Source organism: Sardina pilchardus, chromosome 7 (genome assembly GCF_963854185.1).
Source record: "Sardina pilchardus chromosome 7, fSarPil1.1, whole genome shotgun sequence".
NCBI classification, from domain to species: domain Eukaryota; kingdom Metazoa; phylum Chordata; class Actinopteri; order Clupeiformes; family Clupeidae; genus Sardina; species Sardina pilchardus.
Window position 1 is genome coordinate 16,907,066 of NC_085000.1, and position 17,238 is coordinate 16,924,303.

At 41.8% G+C, this 17,238-nt stretch overlaps 1 protein-coding gene across 2 annotated transcripts; it reads left to right on the top strand.

Annotated features, from left to right (window-relative positions):
* The first annotated feature begins 3,096 nt into the window (after positions 1-3,096).
* On the top strand, positions 3,097-10,323 carry neu4 (sialidase 4). 2 transcript variants are annotated; one of them, XM_062540952.1, is made up of 5 exons: positions 3,295-3,338; positions 4,235-4,334; positions 4,550-4,758; positions 6,692-6,947; positions 7,744-10,323. In XM_062540952.1, the coding sequence occupies exons 3-5, from the start codon at positions 4,552-4,554 to the stop codon at positions 8,643-8,645; spliced, it is 1,365 nt and encodes a 454-aa protein (XP_062396936.1). In that variant the 5' UTR covers positions 3,295-3,338; positions 4,235-4,334; positions 4,550-4,551; the 3' UTR covers positions 8,646-10,323. The 2 variants fall into 2 exon arrangements, with proteins under 2 accessions (XP_062396935.1, XP_062396936.1); XM_062540951.1 differs by having other exon boundaries at positions 3,097-4,334.
* Positions 10,324-17,238: the final 6,915 nt, after the last annotated feature.

Here is a 17,238-nt window from a genome sequence, read left to right on the forward strand (position 1 = left end):
GAGACTCCGTGACCTGCCTGAACTAACGCTGTGCTCCATTTGAATGCTTGCATATAGCCAAAGCAAGTAAGACCCTCTCTGAAGGTGAGTTTCTGAAAGAATGCATAGTATTCTATGTCCGGAGATCACAAACAAATTAAAAAATCTCAGTCTGTCACGCAGAACAGTGACTTGCCGTGTACAGCCAATTGAAGATGACTTGGCCGATGGGTTGAACAAAAAAGAGTTTTTCATTCGTTAGCTCTGGATGAGAGTAATGATGTAAAAGACACTGCTCAGCTCTATATCTTTATCAGAGGTATGAACAGCAATTTTGAAATCACAGAAGAATTTCTGGCCATGGAGTCCATCAAGGGCACAAGACGAGGAGTGAACTTATGACCAGGGGTCTGAGGTCATCGAGAGTGTGGGAGATTGGGTCAATTTTGGAGCTGGTTGGGAAAAGCCAATGATTTCCCTGAGCTGCGCGACGCAGACTGGCTATGTGACATATTGCGTTCGCTGTGGATGTGTTGGCTCACATGAATGAGTTGAACATAAAGGTACAAGGAAATAATCAATTAGTGCATGACATGAACTCCAATGTGAAAGTTTTCAAAGCCAAATTGATGAATTACACACATTTTCCCACATGCCGATGCTCAAAGAAACCACACAGCATGCAAATAAATACGGCAAATCACCGGGCGGCCTTTCAAGCAGAATTTTGCCATTGATTTTTCTGATTTTGAGAAAACCGAGAAGCTACTTCAGCTGGTGTCATACCCAAGGGGGCAGCGAACGTTCTGAGAGTGTAGACAGCATGGCGGCCGCCATGCTAACGAGAAGACCGTGGCTAGCTGGCCATTCCATTGAATCCTATGGGGCGTAAGCGCCACTTTCACATCAAATTACGTTAGAGCTGAGGCGTTTTAAGCCTTTATATGAACATTTTCTATTGTCGGGGTACATGCTACATTGTGAAATTGACATAATAATCTCGTAACTGTCTTATCGGCTGAGTAATTAACGTTTTTCCGAAGTCAATGCTAAAGTGTTAAAGGCGCATGCGTCCAGCGAGAGTAAAGCGTCGCCATAGGTCAGACTCGGTCAGACTACGTGCCTACGTCACATGTACGACAACTGAGCCTGCGCAGGAGACCTATGACGGAATAAGAAGACCTTAAAAAAACCGTTGAAATTTGCTTCCTCGGTCTCTGCTGCCGTCTACGTGATAGCTCTGTCCATATCTTTTACTGTCTATGGTCATACCCGCTGTCACTGGACTATGAAACACAGCATCAGAGGAGGCGCTCCTAAATTAAAACATGTGGGCACAGCAATTTTACCATGTTCTAAGTCGCTTCGGTTAAAAGCGTCAGACAAATGTAATGTAATTTAATGCAATGTAATGTATTAATACAGGTTTAGCTTGTGTGTAGCCTCCTGTTCATTGATGGGCTGTTAGGTCTTGGTCTTTAGGCCAATGTTGGACTGCCCCCTTTTCTCATGATTGTTCAGTGTTCAGTGATGGAGGTTGTGGCGAACACCAACCGCTAATATTATAATACTAAACGAATAACTATACACAGTAGTTCATTAGCACTGCATGTAATGTCATTATGATTATGTAAATTTAATTTTGCCTCATAACGTCTGCCCCGCCAGCCTCTCTGATGTCCAAGGACAAGGCATTGTTGGATTTGAGGGTCAAAGTATTTTTCATAGTGGCAGATTTATGGGTTTACGTGCGGCTCTGTGGACACATATTGCACCTTGTGTAAGGTGGCCTATATAGTCCTCGAGTCCTGATCAACCTTTTTTTTTATGGAAGACTTTGCTTGTGACATGCTAGCTTGAACACTAGCTGGCTACTGATACAGCTAGCAGTTGGCACTAAACGCTCGTTAGCAGGTAACTTGTTTGGTTACAACCCTATGGTTACAACACAGTGCATATGGCTAGTGCATGAACTGTATAGCCTACAAAAATATTTTGAATACCAAAATTATGCATAAACTTGCATAGTAGGCTACGTTCGGCTATGTTTGTTGCATGAGGTTGAGCTTTTCTTCCTTCATGCATTATAATGTATTGTAGGTTACAGGGCACATTGTGAAAAGATCAGAAAAGATCAGTGCACTCACAGAGAGGATGTGGAACAACCCATGTCCAGTGTGGCGCCTCACGCGAACGGTCCATCTTGAAAAAGGGAACTTTCGGCTAAGAAGGTAACTCTTCAGCTATTTCCCACAGCAGCATGTTTTTTCAAATGAAAAGCTACTTAATTCATGGCCGTGCTTGGTTTCAAATATACAGGAATACTGTATATTACAAGTATATGTCTTCTACGGTCACTGCAAATTGTTAAACTACTCTTTCTTTCTCTATTGTCTTAACATTCATAACGGCAATCTCACAGACAGAAAGGAGTTCACCAGCCGGCAGCCGCCATTTTGTTATAGCGCCCCCACCCCACCCCACACACAGGAAAGAGCAAATTAATGCTATCAAACAACCCAGCAAAAATATAATAGAGTAATAGGCCTAGTAAAGGTAATAATGTGGAATCATTTTTCTTGAAAGATGTTTATTCAGCTGTTTTATGTCTTAGAAACACAGCTGTTACAGACAAATATTGAGGCACCTGTGATTTACCTTTTTTGTAAAGATAAAACAGCTGAATGGACATCCTCCAGTGATTCCTTGCCATGTTAGGTTTAATTGATTGATATTATTTATTATTTAACTAAAGAATAGCAACAGAGTGACTCATAAACAGGCTACTAAAATATGATTATATTGCTATTTGCTTGAGGGATGGAGACAAAAGAGGGAAGTAAAATATTAGGGTGCTGCAGTTGTGACGTTTCAGTGGTGTGAGGTTTCTGCTCTGCCATCCTTGCAGCAGTGGAAACAGACTGGCTTCGGTTGGTTGGAGGCTAGCCTACCCGAGCCCATGTTCCTCACTCCAAATGAAACTTGTCAACTCTCCCTCTGTCCCCAAAACACACACACACACACACACACACACACACACACACACACACACACACACACACACACACACACACACACACACAGTGGTTCTACAGCAGTAATTAGTGCTCACACAATGGCTGCTGATCGCTGATTCATCGGCTGCTATAGTTCTGATGAGTCTGGCCCATTTATGGGTCACTGCACACGCTGTCAACCTGACTCTGAAAAGGCAGGGCCGGCCAAAGCATGCCCCTAATGTACACACACACACACACACACACACAGTTACGCACACATGTTCACACGGTCTCACCCACATTCATACGCTTGACACAAATGTTTGCAGAGGCTTGCATCCTGTTCACGGTTAAGAGTCTGTAAGTACCAACTTTATTATTTCCCTTCTTGAAAGTGTGTTTGTCCTCTTTTACTAATGTGTAAATGACAGGATCATGATGAATTTGAAATATTTGGCAAACAAAAACCTATTGGGCTTCGGTTGGCAAAAATAGCCTGTCAGAATAAAAGCTCCTGTTGTCGAGCTCTTGGCACTTATAGCTGCTGAGCAGACGCAGAGTTGTTTGAGCACAGAGGAGGTATAAGCAGCTGATTAAAAACAACAATCATGAGGAGACCACCAGGGAATTACAGGGACAGTTACTTGTTGAAAATATGGGTATTTCGGTTTATTGTAGTCTGGGAAAAGGACAATGGACATTTGCGTAGAATGTGGAAGCTATATATATATGGAATAGTTAGTCATGTTGTCATTAGTCTGTTAAAGAATTGCTTGTTATTAAGTAATTTAACTAAGTGCATTCATCATTTGTAAGTTGCTTTGGATAAAAGTGTCTGCTAAATCATATAGTCATAACCATCATGATTGCGTTTATACAGCATACTTACGATAACAGCGAAGCAAACCAAATGTAGGGAACTAAGGCTGTAGAAAACTAAATGGATGGCAGTAGTCCAAAAGAGAACCAGAGGGAGTTATGGACAATGCTGAGGGAGGCAGATGATGAGGATGTGGCTATGAAAAGGGCTGGCTCATTCACTATTCATTAGACCTAACCAAGAGGCCTGTTAGCAGAACACCGTCACTGGAATGGGAAATATTCTGTTGTGGGAGTTCTGTTTGTGTTTGGAACTGTCCTTCCAACTGTCCATAGGAATATTGGTTGAAAACACACACACACACACACACAATTTTTTTATTGCCTCTCCCATTGTGTCCCGGAGTCAACTCTGAAACTATTGATTGTTCTGACAGAGAGACACCAGATACGAACACTGAGAAGCATCTGGTCATATCCAGAGTTTGCATCCTAGGAGTATTTCACAATCTTTCCTTCTGTCACAACTTTCCAATAGTAAGTATAAATTCCTAGAGTACATTTGATGAATTTGAAGCTTTTAACGACACTGTATGTGAGAGATATTATGCTCTCTCTCGAATGCAAAAATCTGCTCTAACTATAAAGGCTTGTCTATTGTTATACGTTGTTTCACATGTTTCCGCTTGCATGTTTTAAGTTTTATGAGGGCTGTATTTGTGACATACCTCTCATTTTGTGAATCTTTGCAGACATGAGGGGATCCCAGATGTATTTTCCTGCACGCACCGTGCTGTTCCGGAAAGAGGCCAGTGGAGTGACGTACCGAGTACCTGCGCTGATTTACCTCCCAAACGCCGCATCCTTCCTGGCCTTCTGTGAGGAGAGGCTGAGCCCTGCAGACGCTCAGGCCAACCTGCTGGTCATGCGCAAGGGCAAGTTCTACAGGAATTACGTGGAGGTATAAGAACTGACGACATTTTGTCCTCGACAATTACTGCAGCAGCACAGTATTTCAGTTGAAAAAAGAAGGAGAAAATTTTGGTCTGGTGTAGGTTTGTTTGTTTTTCTAGTCACGTCTGCTAAATACCAGACATAAACAAACACTATTAACAAAAAGTAAGATATCTGGCTTTGGGGTGAGATTTAATGTTTCAGTACAGAAAGTATTGAAGCATTGATTGAACTGTTGGACATGCACATTCAAAAGTTTCGAGAAGGTCACATTAACTTCACCTGTAAAGGTTATAGTTGGATTTTAGGTTCATCCTGAAATGTCACCCGAAAGCCGAGTATCCCTGACTTTGTGAGTGTATAGTCAGTATTTCCTCTTAACAGCAGCAGTAAAATATGAAACTTTATTACAGTGCATGAAAATGCACTGTACTGTTCTTCCAAAACTTCTTCTTCTTCTTCTTCTTCTTATTCCGCTGATCAAATTCATTTTTTCTATTCAGCTTGAACCGTTTAACTTAGAAACTTCATTCAAACGTCGCAACGTAGGTCTTAAATAGGGGAATGCTGCTAAGTATTTTTCAACTTTGCAACTTTTATACTTTTTAAACTATAAATTAAAAACTATTACAAATTTCCCCATAGACTTAACATTGGCCTCTATGACATCACAATCGGATCATTAAGCAATTAGAATCTTATGCCAGGTGGCCAGCCCCACCTGCAGCAGCCCTCTCTCTCTCAGGCTTTAAGCATACAATCTCTCTGTGAAGACTACATATCCTGTTAACTGTTTCCTCTTTCCACAACTGTTTCAAAATAAAAGTCCTCACTGCAATAATACACTATTAAATCATTTAACCATTGAAACTACTCAACTATTTAACTGTTCAACCATTCCAACTGTCAGTTATCATCAACTATGCCTCCAGTCAACTACATGAGACCTCCATGCACCTAGCAACCAACATAGCAACCATCAAAATTAAGCGTTTATGACCGTTTCCATAGCAACCAACCTGATTTTACTACAGTAACTTCTTTATTCCTGATAGTGGCAGCCATGGATACCCCATCAACAAATGTTTCAAAATAAAAGTCCTCAGTACCAAGTTAGCTAGTTAGCATGGTTAGCATAGTTAACATTATTAGCATAGTTAGCATTTTTAGCATAACTGCTAAAAATGATTAGCTACGTTAGCTAATCAACCTGGTTAGCATTGTTAGCATAGTTAACATTATTAGCATTGTTAGCATTTTTAGCATAACTGCTAAAAATGATTAGCTAAGTTAGCTAATCAACGTGGTTAGCATTGTTAGCATTGTTAGCATAGTTAGCATTTTTAGCATTACTGCTAGAAATCATTAGCCAAGTAAACCAATCAACCTGGTTATCATTGTTAGCATAGTTAACATTTTAGAATACCTGTTAGAAATCATTAGTTAAGTTAGAACAGGAATGTTTAAGCTTTAAAATGTCTACCTAAACACTATCAACTCTGTTTAAACTATGCAACCACCATGTTTACCCTAGCTACACCTTAGTAGCCATATCTACATTATCTATCTATAATTTTTTTTGCATTTTCATGCACTGGTAATTCCTTGGAATTGCATTTCTAGTTATTTGTTATTATCAATCATGCTGCATGAAACTGTGTAGATGATGAATTATCCTTCAAAATCTCTCTTACCCGTAATTTCCAGGCTATTAGCCGTGGCTCATACATTGATTTTGCTAAATTTCTTCAGCTATGAGGTTAATACAGGGGTCAGTTAATATGGTGTCAATATGGTTTTGTTTCTTTTAACTTGCATATAACTTGCATAAAACCGGCGGCTTATACACAATGCGGCTTATATGCGGGAAATTACTCTACTTGTTAGACCTGATTCTTTCATCTGTGGTATTTATACCCCACCACCCCCACCCCAATTAGTGGGACGACATGCGCGTGCTGGCCACGGCACATCTGCAGGGTCATAGGTCAATGAACCCGTGCCCCGTGTACGACGAGTTCACCGGCACCCTCTTCCTCTTCTTCATCGCGGTGCTGGGACACACATCGGAGGCCTACCAGCTGGTGACGGGGAAGAACGTGACACGCCTCTGCTACGTCTCCAGCAACGATCACGGCGACACCTGGAGCCCTGTCACAGACCTCACCAAGAGAGTGATAGGAGACACTATTAAAGGTGACTATACTGCACGGCATTTTAAGAAGTTGTCTGGTTTTAGACAGTCATTGCAGAAAGATTCTGGGGAGTGTTCACCTTTGGCGCTGATCAAAGTACTGCATTTGCCCCTCACTGCAGGTTATTCCATTTGAGCTGAAGAATTAAATTGTTCCCATCTGTTGGTCACACATTAAACTGACAATTTCCTATTGCTGCATATTTTGGGGACGTTTTGCCTTTATTGGACAATGAAGAGACCGACAGGAAGCTAGTGGGAGAGAGAGATGGGGTGGGATTAGGAAATTACCTACGTCATACTCAAACCTGGGTCCCCGTCTTGTTAAGCAAGAAAGATATTGGTACAGTTTTGCCTGCTTCTAAAACGAACCCATCAATCAGTTTTAATCATCCCTTTTCTTAGACTTCAGTTACAGATCTATGGCCAAAAGTAATCATGGATCATGAGTCATGACCCACAACTGTCACCTATCAGCAATTACTTACTAACTCAAGCTGCAAAGATCTTAGAGCGGAGCAAGATGGCCCTGTTACATCATGGGCATGAAGTACATCGAATCAGAGTGTACGCCATTCTGATAAGCCAATTCTGATAAGCCAATTCAGACAGATTCCATGAGCCCACATTAGCACAGTAGGTTAAGGCAATCATGCTTGACACATGCAGCCAAAAACATTCAACCTGTCCTGCTTTGCAATCATAGAACATCCAGGAAAACTTTCTTATAATAACACTCACTTACTGTACTGACGTCCGTATACGGTCTCTGGTTCTATCCTGTCTGTTTCTATCCAGAGTGGGCCACCTTCGCTCTGGGTCCGGGCCATGGAATCCAGCTGAAGTCGGGCCGCCTGCTGGTCCCAGCGTACGCGTACCATATCGACTGCAAAGAGTGCCTGGGCAGGGTGTGTCTGACCACACCCCACTCCTTCTGCTTCCACAGTGACACGCACGGGCGCGTGTGGCGCTTCGGAGAGGCGGTCCCCGGGCCGGAGAGCGTGGAGTGCCAGATGGTGTCCGTGGACGAGGAGGACGGCTCCAACATCCTGTACTGCAACGCCAGGAGCCCGCTCGGGTGCCGGGTGCAGTCTCTCAGCCTGGACGACGGCGCCGTGTTTCAGGACGGTCAGCTGGTCCAGAAGCTGGTGGAGCCACGCAACGGCTGCCACGGCAGCATCATGGGCTTTCCCGCCCCTCTGGAGCTCCTGCAGGAGGCCAGACGCTCGCGTCTGCGACACTGGACGTCGGAGCTCCGCGTCTCCTCTGACCCCGTCGCTGCTGCTGCCTTAGTCTCAAAGCGTGGCCAGAACTTCCTCACTCCCACCTGGGTGGTGTATTCTCACCCCACCTGGCCCAACGCACGCCGGGACCTGGGAGTGTACTTGAGCCTCTTTCCCCGCGATCCAGACAGTTGGTCAGGGCCTTGGGTTATCTACGAGGGCCCAAGCGCCTACTCAGACTTGGCCTACCTGGAGCAGCCCTCTGCCGGAGCTCCCCCAGTCACAGCCTTTGCCTGTCTGTTTGAGAACGGCACAAGGACACCTTATGATGAGATCTCCTTCAGCATCTTCACACTCTACGAGCTCATTGACAACCTACCCCCAAATAAATGCCAACTCACAGATCCAAGCTCCAAGCTACAAAAAACTAGCAAGAGAAAGCGATGGAGGTCCTGCAGCCTTTGTTGCATATCTTGAACTACAGTTAACCATTGTATATTTTTTTGCGGAAAGCTTTTTTAACTGTTAGTTTATGATTATATTGGTGTGTAAAATAACTACTAGACATGCACTTGGGTAGTGCCTTAAGTGTTTGTAGGCACAGTAACTTAAAGTATAGCCACACAATTTTAAGAATGGTCTGAATCTTCAGATAAAACAGTATGATGATGACCTTGACCCAATTAAGAGAATAGTATTGGTAATCAGAGTTTAAAATTAATTTAAAATATTAAATATTTACTCTCACTATAGAGTGGCTAAGCTACGATGCTTTATTCAAACATTTGCCCAACTGTCCTGCAAATCGATAGTCATGAACTAAAGAGAACTTCAGCTACTGTAAGATCTCCACTGAAAATGTCTAGTCTAGTACGAAGTAGGCTACAATCCTTGCCTGGGTAATGGGCCCCACTCTCTTAAATCCCTATTTACTTTACTATCTCACACTATATGTATATTTAACTACAGTATGTGATATATTTGGTACATGTACAGGTGCCTTCAGATTTTTCTGGTTGAGTGTCCATTTCGTAATAACTCACACCCTTTTGTGCTTGATTCTTCATGTCTCCATAAATGTTTCAGAATTATTTTCTATCATTCTACTTCATAATGAATGTTTTAAATTCAAACTATGAATTTAACTACAGCTTCTCACTGTCGATTTAACTGTGGTTTTGTATGAATGACTAGGAAGAGAATATCTCTGAAAATCTGGAAAACAGTCCTTGTAATACAATTCTCAGCTGGGGGGCAATGTTAAAGCATTTGGGAAAATTAGACGCAATAGAGTTGAGATCAACAAATAACTGCGGTAGATTTAGCATGAAGATTAAATACAGAAAACAACGGTTGGACAACTTTCAATGAGTGCTCTGTTTAGTTTTACTCTAAACAAGGGATACAAGCCAGGAAAAAGGCCACAAATAGAATCAGGCACTTTCAACTTCCAGAAGCAGTCACTTCCAAAATAATATAGAAACTTTATATGAATGGATATTGTACATTACAGTAATATACACTACAGTACATTACAGCACCAACATGCCATTTGTAGACCACATCCTGCTGGTAACACCTTCCTGTCTGGCAGCTCTTGTGTGTATGCTGTATGTAAATGTATCAAGCCTGGCGCCCACCGGACACGGCGTTCTGAGGTCTGGGCTTGACGCGCAGGATTTTACAATAGTTTTCTATCGCTGTGCGGCTGCTGCGCGGCATACATTTCTAGTGGGCTTTGCTCCATTGAAAACAATGGAGTTCTACTGTAATTTGTTTATTGTCGCGGCGTGCCATGCCGGCCTTCATAGCCAAGTCCTCAAATTCTATATAGATGTCAAACTGCATAGATCCCCGACCACCAAACTTAAGCTCCTCCTGCTCCTTCTACGGAAGGATAATCTTTAGTGCAGGGAGAGCCAAAATGTTTTATGTATGTATGTACGGTGACCTTGAGTGCCAAGAAAGGCGCCTTTAAATAAAATGTATTATTATTATTATTATTATTATTATTATTATTAACACATACAGTACCCTCCAATTATTGGCCCCTCTGCCAAACAGGTATAAAAATAATCGGTTGGTGATTATGGTAATCTCACAATGAAAACAACATCTTGAAGGGAAGCACATGTATTTTGAGAAAAAAAGGAAACTCTTACTGTGCGTTCAGACCAAAACCGTCAAAAGCGTCAAAGTCGCTGGTGAAGCTCATAGCCCGACGCTCAACCCAGTTCAGCGCCGAAAGCGTCAAAGCCATGACGTGAAACATTTGGACAAACCACAAGCAGCAATCCTGCGAGTTTGACATTCTGATTAGTTGACGCCGAACCGTGTCATAGCTAATTAGCATAAAGTTAACTGAGGCTCAACTTCATTTTGACGCCCGTGAAGCTCATGAAGCCACGCTCACGCCCAGAACGCTTTTGACGCCGGTAACGCCGACTCTTCATAGAAAATGAATGATTTCCGGCGCTCTTGCCGCTTTTGACGGTCTTGGTGTGAACGCACAGTTAGATAAAAATAAATATTTGTAACAAAAACACGCCATTCACGATTAATGACAGCCCTGCTTGTAATATTTTCATAAGCCTCCCTTGAAACAGCTACCCCATAATGTTGGAGAATACAAAGCAAGGGATTTAAGACCAATTGTCTCTACAAAATCTCCCCAGATCATCCAGATTCCTAGGCCAACACTTGTGTATTCTCCTCTTTGACTCACCCCACTGTTTTTCTATGGAGTTTAGATCAGGAATCTGAGATGGCATGGCCGAAGCTTGATTGTGTTCAGTAAACCCTTCCCCCCCCCCCCCCCTTTTTTTTCATTGACCTGATGAATGATCCAATCATGAACCCACTTTTAGTGTCTTACAGAGATTTCCTTGTTCAGGTTTTTCTGGCGTTCATGATACCATGCACCTTAGTTTCCCAAGGCCTTTGGGAATAAAAATAGACCCACAATAACACAGCCCCATATTCACCATATTTCTCATTAGGCATGGGGTTCTTTTCAGTATAGTTATTCTTTTATAAACACCTAAAGTGTTTCTTGCCAAAAGCATCTGACAATAGACCATACTCCCAGACAGTCACTGTATCTTTCAGCTTGCCATTTACATTTAAGTGACTGGACAGGCTTTGTACCTGGGTTTTTTGCCTATATGTTACCATCCTCCATACTGTGTGTGGTGGCAAGATAACCATGGATCTTTGCCCAAGCATGTTTTAGATAGTTTGAATCATTGTTTTAACAGTAAATATGAGCATTTCCACAAAGGACCTAGTTTATGTAGCCATTGCCTGACTTGCAAATATCAACACTTTCTTTTTATTTCAATCAAGTGTATTCTTTTGTCTTTCCAATGTTGAAAATTGACTACAGGATTTAGTCTGTGTGTCACTTTATTTTACCTTCTGAAAGTTGATGCTCTGATTAACTTTAAGAAGTTGTAATTAGATAGGAAAATGCCTCTGTTTCATTTTGTATATAAGATTTTTTATTGGGGTGCCAATAATTGTGAGCAATGTGTTTTTGTTAAAAAAAATATATATTTATTTATGAGATGTTCCTTTTTCTCAAAATAAAATGTCTTCCCTTGAAGTGTAGATTGTTCCTCTTTGTTTTCATTGTGAGATCACAATTTGCCTGAAGATTTTTTTAATACCCGTTTTTAGTCAACCAAAGGTGCCAATCATTCTGGAGGGTACTGTATGTACAGTGCCAGTTTTGGCAGAAACACAGGATGCTTTTTATATATAACCGTAAAACATCTGAGTTCTAATGCTGTAAATCAGGTATGGGGGGGGGGGGGGGGGGGGGTTGTTTCCCTCCCCTCAGAACCAAGACTGCTCTATAGGTCCACAGGGAGAAATTCAACCAAATTTGTGAGGCATTTTCCTGGCAAGCTCCAAAGGGAGTAGCACACCCATATTAAAGAGGACAGGCCCATTTCCCACTATGCCATTTTCAGGCTCCTTCTCTCAACACATTATGGTTTTTTTTTTTTACCACAAACAACTCTTAAGGAGAACATTATTCACAGTAAATTATGACTGATATCGATAATACTGTGGTGAATGTGGAACTCTGGAAAGTTTGGACATCTGTCAGCAGGATTGTGCAACACACTACCTGTGGGCTCCACAATATCCGCACAGCTTGATGGAAGAAGTCAGCAAGGCCAAGAATTTCTCATTTTTATTAACATTGCGAGATGGACATTTGGCTTTATCTCTCTGGGAGCCCTTCTAGTTCAATTATATGTAGTCTTGATGATGGTGAAGGCCATGGAATTTGACTATTTTATCCTCATTTGTTTTATATAGTGTTCTGATTCAGCACCATAGATGATCTGACCCCGTTTCATACTTGTACTCTCAACAATAATGGTCTCGGTTTCATGAACAGTACTCATCATGTGATCTCCAATCATGTAACCCCTCTGTCCTATAGGCTGGTTTCAGTGAAGCTGCGTGGCCTATCAGTACATGGTTTTGGTTCTGGGCATCAGTTGTGTGGTGTCTGTAGGTCAATTTTAGTTGCAAACAGTGCGCACATCCAAATAAAGAATAGAATAGAATAGAATATATACAGGTGCAGGAGCCAAAAAGTTAAGATCCAAAAAAAAAGAGTAAAAGGTCCGCACACTTGCTCTCACTTAATTTACTTTATTAAAGACAGACAGGTACCTCACCTTAGCTCACCCACACCTTTTTTGGTTACCACAGATGGTTGGGGTAAACATAACGTGCATCATAGCTCGTCTTGAGTATCTTGCGGACACAACTCTGGATTTCCAGGGTATATAAAGGCTTCCTGGTTTGTGGACATTATTTTTACACTGTTCCACTTCACTGTGTTACTTCTAAGTAATAACAAATGAGTTATTTGTTACACACTCACAACTCAAGCACCAAATATTTGGCCTTTTGCTTTCATCCTCATCTTGCCTACTGGTCACTTGCCAAGCAAAATGAGAGTTCTATCAGAGACATTCTAATGAGAAGACACAGCACTCAAAGAATCCTCCTCACACTTCCTTGATTGTCAATCCCATAGGATCCTATTGGCTTCTAAATTTGGAAGAGATTTGAGAAAACTCTGCTTTCTCCTTAGCATGTAAACAGTGGTAAACAGCAGATGTTCCTTCATTTGTTTGAAATATTTGATTGGCCATCTGTTTGCTCAATGTGTTTGTGACACCCTTCTCCAGCTGTTTTCATCATCGGTGTGAGCGGAATTATACTCAAAAATAAAGAAGGGAAAATATTCGTTTTTCAGAATACCCTGCTGTAAATGTGGCCTGAGACAACTGGTTGCAAATTGGTTGCAACAATTTGAAGTTTAGTTTTATGGTTAGTTTACAGTTCATTCAGGTCAATGCAACATGTAACTCAATTTTCCCATTATGTTTCAAATATCAGTTAAAAACATTCTGCAGCTTTCCTCTCAACCACTAAACTGTTGAGAGTAAGCTTCATGTAGGTCTCTGTTGTAAGGACAATAGCGGTTATAAGAAAACAGACCAGACATGCCACATCAGGCATAGCGAGGCACAGTATTCTGAGCGAGCTTGTCCTTGCTGTCCTTCAGATATGTTGGAAGAATATTGCATCATAGTCTCAGAGGTCGGCAGTGGCTCAGGAGGTAGAGGAGTCGCCCAGTAACTGGAATGTTGCTGGTCCAATCCCAACTCCTCCTGACCCTGTCGAAGTATCCTTGAGCAAGACACCTAACCCCAGTGCTCCCGATGAGCAGGTTGGCGCCTTGCATGGCAGCCTCCGCCATCGGCGTGCATGTCAATGGGTGAATGTGAGGCATGATATGTAAAGTGCTTTGGGTGCTCGCAGAAGCCGTTAAAAGCGCTATATAAATGCAGTCCATAGTCTCAGAGGTGGAGCCCCACACCCAGTAAGAAAGCCAGCTGATTGTAGTGGTAGATGATTTGTTGAAAATATGCTGGCTTTTTAGCTGCTACAAGTCATGCTTTGGCAGCCTTTTGGTGTTTTCAGCTGGTTCTGTGAGGTGATTTCAGTTTCCAAAACGTTACAGAAATCCTCTCCAACCCCTCGGCCTCAGCACGGATCTCATAGTATCTTGGCATATTGACATGGAAGGAACATAACCCCCAGTCTTCCCAGCCAAACCAACTATACATCACAACAAAGAGTTGTTCACTGAGCTCCATTGGCAACTGCATTAAATTAAAGTCACTCATGTTTGCCTACAAAGTGTCAGCTGGGGTCTGCCCCCACAATGCTCTCATGAAGGCTTGTTATCCCTCGGAGGAACGTAATCTGGTACTGATACCCCTACACACATGGCAATCCAGACAGTCTCATTTGTTAGAACGAGCCTAGAGCACATGTCACAACAGGGGTGTCCCTCTCCATCCTCTAGATTCTAGAAGCTCTTGAAGACCCAACCAAAGATTGTATAGTTACGATTTCAATGTGGGAATGTTAGAAAGACGTGTGCCTTGAAGAATAATGGGTTTGTTACTTGCATTGCTAAATGTAGGGCTAAGGGAATGGTCATAATCCGAGATAATGTTTATTTCTCCCATAGAAATACATTGACACCGGACCTCCCGTTTGCCTCCTAAAGGGGAGTGGCAGTTGCGAACCCTACGTCACAATGACACCAGAATTTATCCTCATATGAATCGTCTCGCTTTATAAACCGTCTCTGACCCAACTCTTCTGACAGTGCCTCCTCTCCCAACCCAACTGACCCTAAATCCAACAATACCAAACATGTACATCCTTTCCTCCACTCCCTTCTCCTTCTAATATTTTCTTTGATAGCTCTTTGACTATTAGAACTTGAACTTCTGTACTCTCATCCTCTGGTAGTCTTCTAGTGCTTGTAAAGTGATTGTTACCCTGAAGTCTCCTTGCAATGTAGCTAAGTGTTAATCCCCAAAAAAGTGTCTGCTAAATTAATATATGTCTTGTAAAAGTAAAACAAACAAGTCTCCTTTGTTTACAAAACACAGCTCTCAAATAAACTGATTGAACTCTCGACAAGTGATTACGCCCAGATGAAAATGTTTCTTCAACATCCAACTACTTGATGACAGGTTGTTTGACTGTTTTTTGCTCATCTTTATTTCCAAACTAATCCCAAAGAATCTGAGACAAGATGTGTCTGGCTGAGCAAATCCCTGTCACAATCACACACTGTGCCAGTATGAACTTCATCACATTAAATAACCTCAGTTACATTACATAATATCAAAACTATGTTTGTATACTTCCAAAATCCTAAAAGGAGGTGCAGTGGCTATGAACTGGGCTAGAAGTTGAGGTTGATTTCCAGCTGCCACCATTCTGTCCTTAAACTAGTCTCTGCAATCGATCAAACTTTTTAAAATGAAAGTTTCAAGACAGTCTGATGAATTGCATGCTTTTGAGGCTAAATAAGATGAACCAAGATATCGAAAGCACAACATTTATCCAGAGTTCTAAATAGGCCTATTTATGATTTTTTTTTTTTGCTGAATTACGTGACATCATTGTTGTTACCATAACAAACTCTACAACATTCAGAGTGAAGTCATGTTTCCTGGGCCCATTGATATAATACAATATGCTGCTCTGCCCATGCAGTTGAAATGAAATTCCTAGCAAAACGTTGATGGTACGCAAGTTCTGAGTGAAAACAACTAATGAACTAATCTCATTGGCTCATTGCCATCATCACTGCTGCAAAGACTTTTTGCAATGACAATTTTAACAGTGTCACTGACACTGACTAAGTCTTCAGACTGAAACTTCTATCTTCAAATCACTACTCAACACTCCCCCTACTCCTTCCAGCATTACTTCTGATACCTTTTCCTCATTTTTCACGGAGAAGTGCCGGAAATCAGCTGCCAATTCTCTGACCAACTCGTTGACGTGGACACCACCAAAACTGTGACGTGTAGTGGGGACTCTGTCTCAGCAGGACACAACTTAAGTCTACCTTACACTGACAAGATTTGGGAAAGATTATTGAAAGATTGTAGTCTTTTGAGTAAAGCTTGTTCTCTGCACGCTGCATTTAACCCAATTTCACCAAATTAGTGATCACACACAGAACACAGTGAGCACACTGTGAGGTGAATCGCACGCTAACCCAGAGCAGTGAGCTGCCTGCCCAACCAGCGGCACTCAGGGAGCAGTGAGGGGTTAGGTGCCTTGCTCTCAAGGGCACTTCAGCCGTGGACTGGTCGGGGATCGAATCAGCAACCATCTGGTTCTTAACTGGTCTGGCTTTGGGACTCTCAATTTTGTTCATAAAGTTGCGACCCATATATTAATTTAGTGTTCAAGCCAATGGATATGGTGAGCTACATGGTAACAAACAAAGTGCCTGTAGACCTAATTGTCTGGAACATGTGGATGTTTGGCATTACATTTACGTTTACCACTAATATGATGTCTGACATGACCTGTCACATAAACATTGTCCATGGTAATGACTGACATTGAATAAAGACTGTTAAAATAAAGGTACAATATTAGATCTGATAAGGTAGCATTTGAATTTAAGCTCCGCGACCCACCCAGAATGGTTCCGCGACCCATTTTTGGTTTCCGACCCACCAGTTAAGAAACACTGCTTTAGAACACTCCAAAATGGACTGCTTCTGTGGATATAGTTAGAGGGATGGTCACTCATAGCCTGTGCTCAACTGCCTAGATCGCATTTCAGGAAACACAATAGTTCACTTTTGTTTCCAAATCAGCAACGAGTGGATGATGCTGTAGATTCAAGACCGAAAGGGGATGTGGTAAACATTAGTAGCAATATCTGCAAACATCAAAACTTGCAGTCGGAATAATGTGTACATTTATTGACCAATGATGATTCGCATAGATTCTCTACTACCAATGCTGATTTTTTTTTTTTTTTGTCAGTTTGTAAAATCTAGGTGAAGATAAAAGTAATCCCTGATCAATGTGAGATTGAAATCATTGGTGTAATATAACCAAAGTTAGCACCATATCTACACCTGTCAAACAGAAATTATTTTGGAGAGATGTCTAAATCTGAAATAAATCACACATGTACAAGAGA

What these genes read in the sequence shown, in the direction of transcription:
- neu4 (XM_062540951.1), top strand. Translation starts at nt 4,552, where the DNA reads ATGAGGGGATCCCAGATGTATTTTCCTGCACGCACCGTGCTGTTCCGG. An exon ending in TCTACAGGAATTACGTGGAG is followed by an intron (nt 4,759 to 6,691) that starts GTATAAGAACTG and finishes CACCCCAATTAG; the next exon opens with TGGGACGACATGCGCGTGCT. An exon ending in GATAGGAGACACTATTAAAG is followed by an intron (nt 6,948 to 7,743) that starts GTGACTATACTG and finishes GTTTCTATCCAG; the next exon opens with AGTGGGCCACCTTCGCTCTG.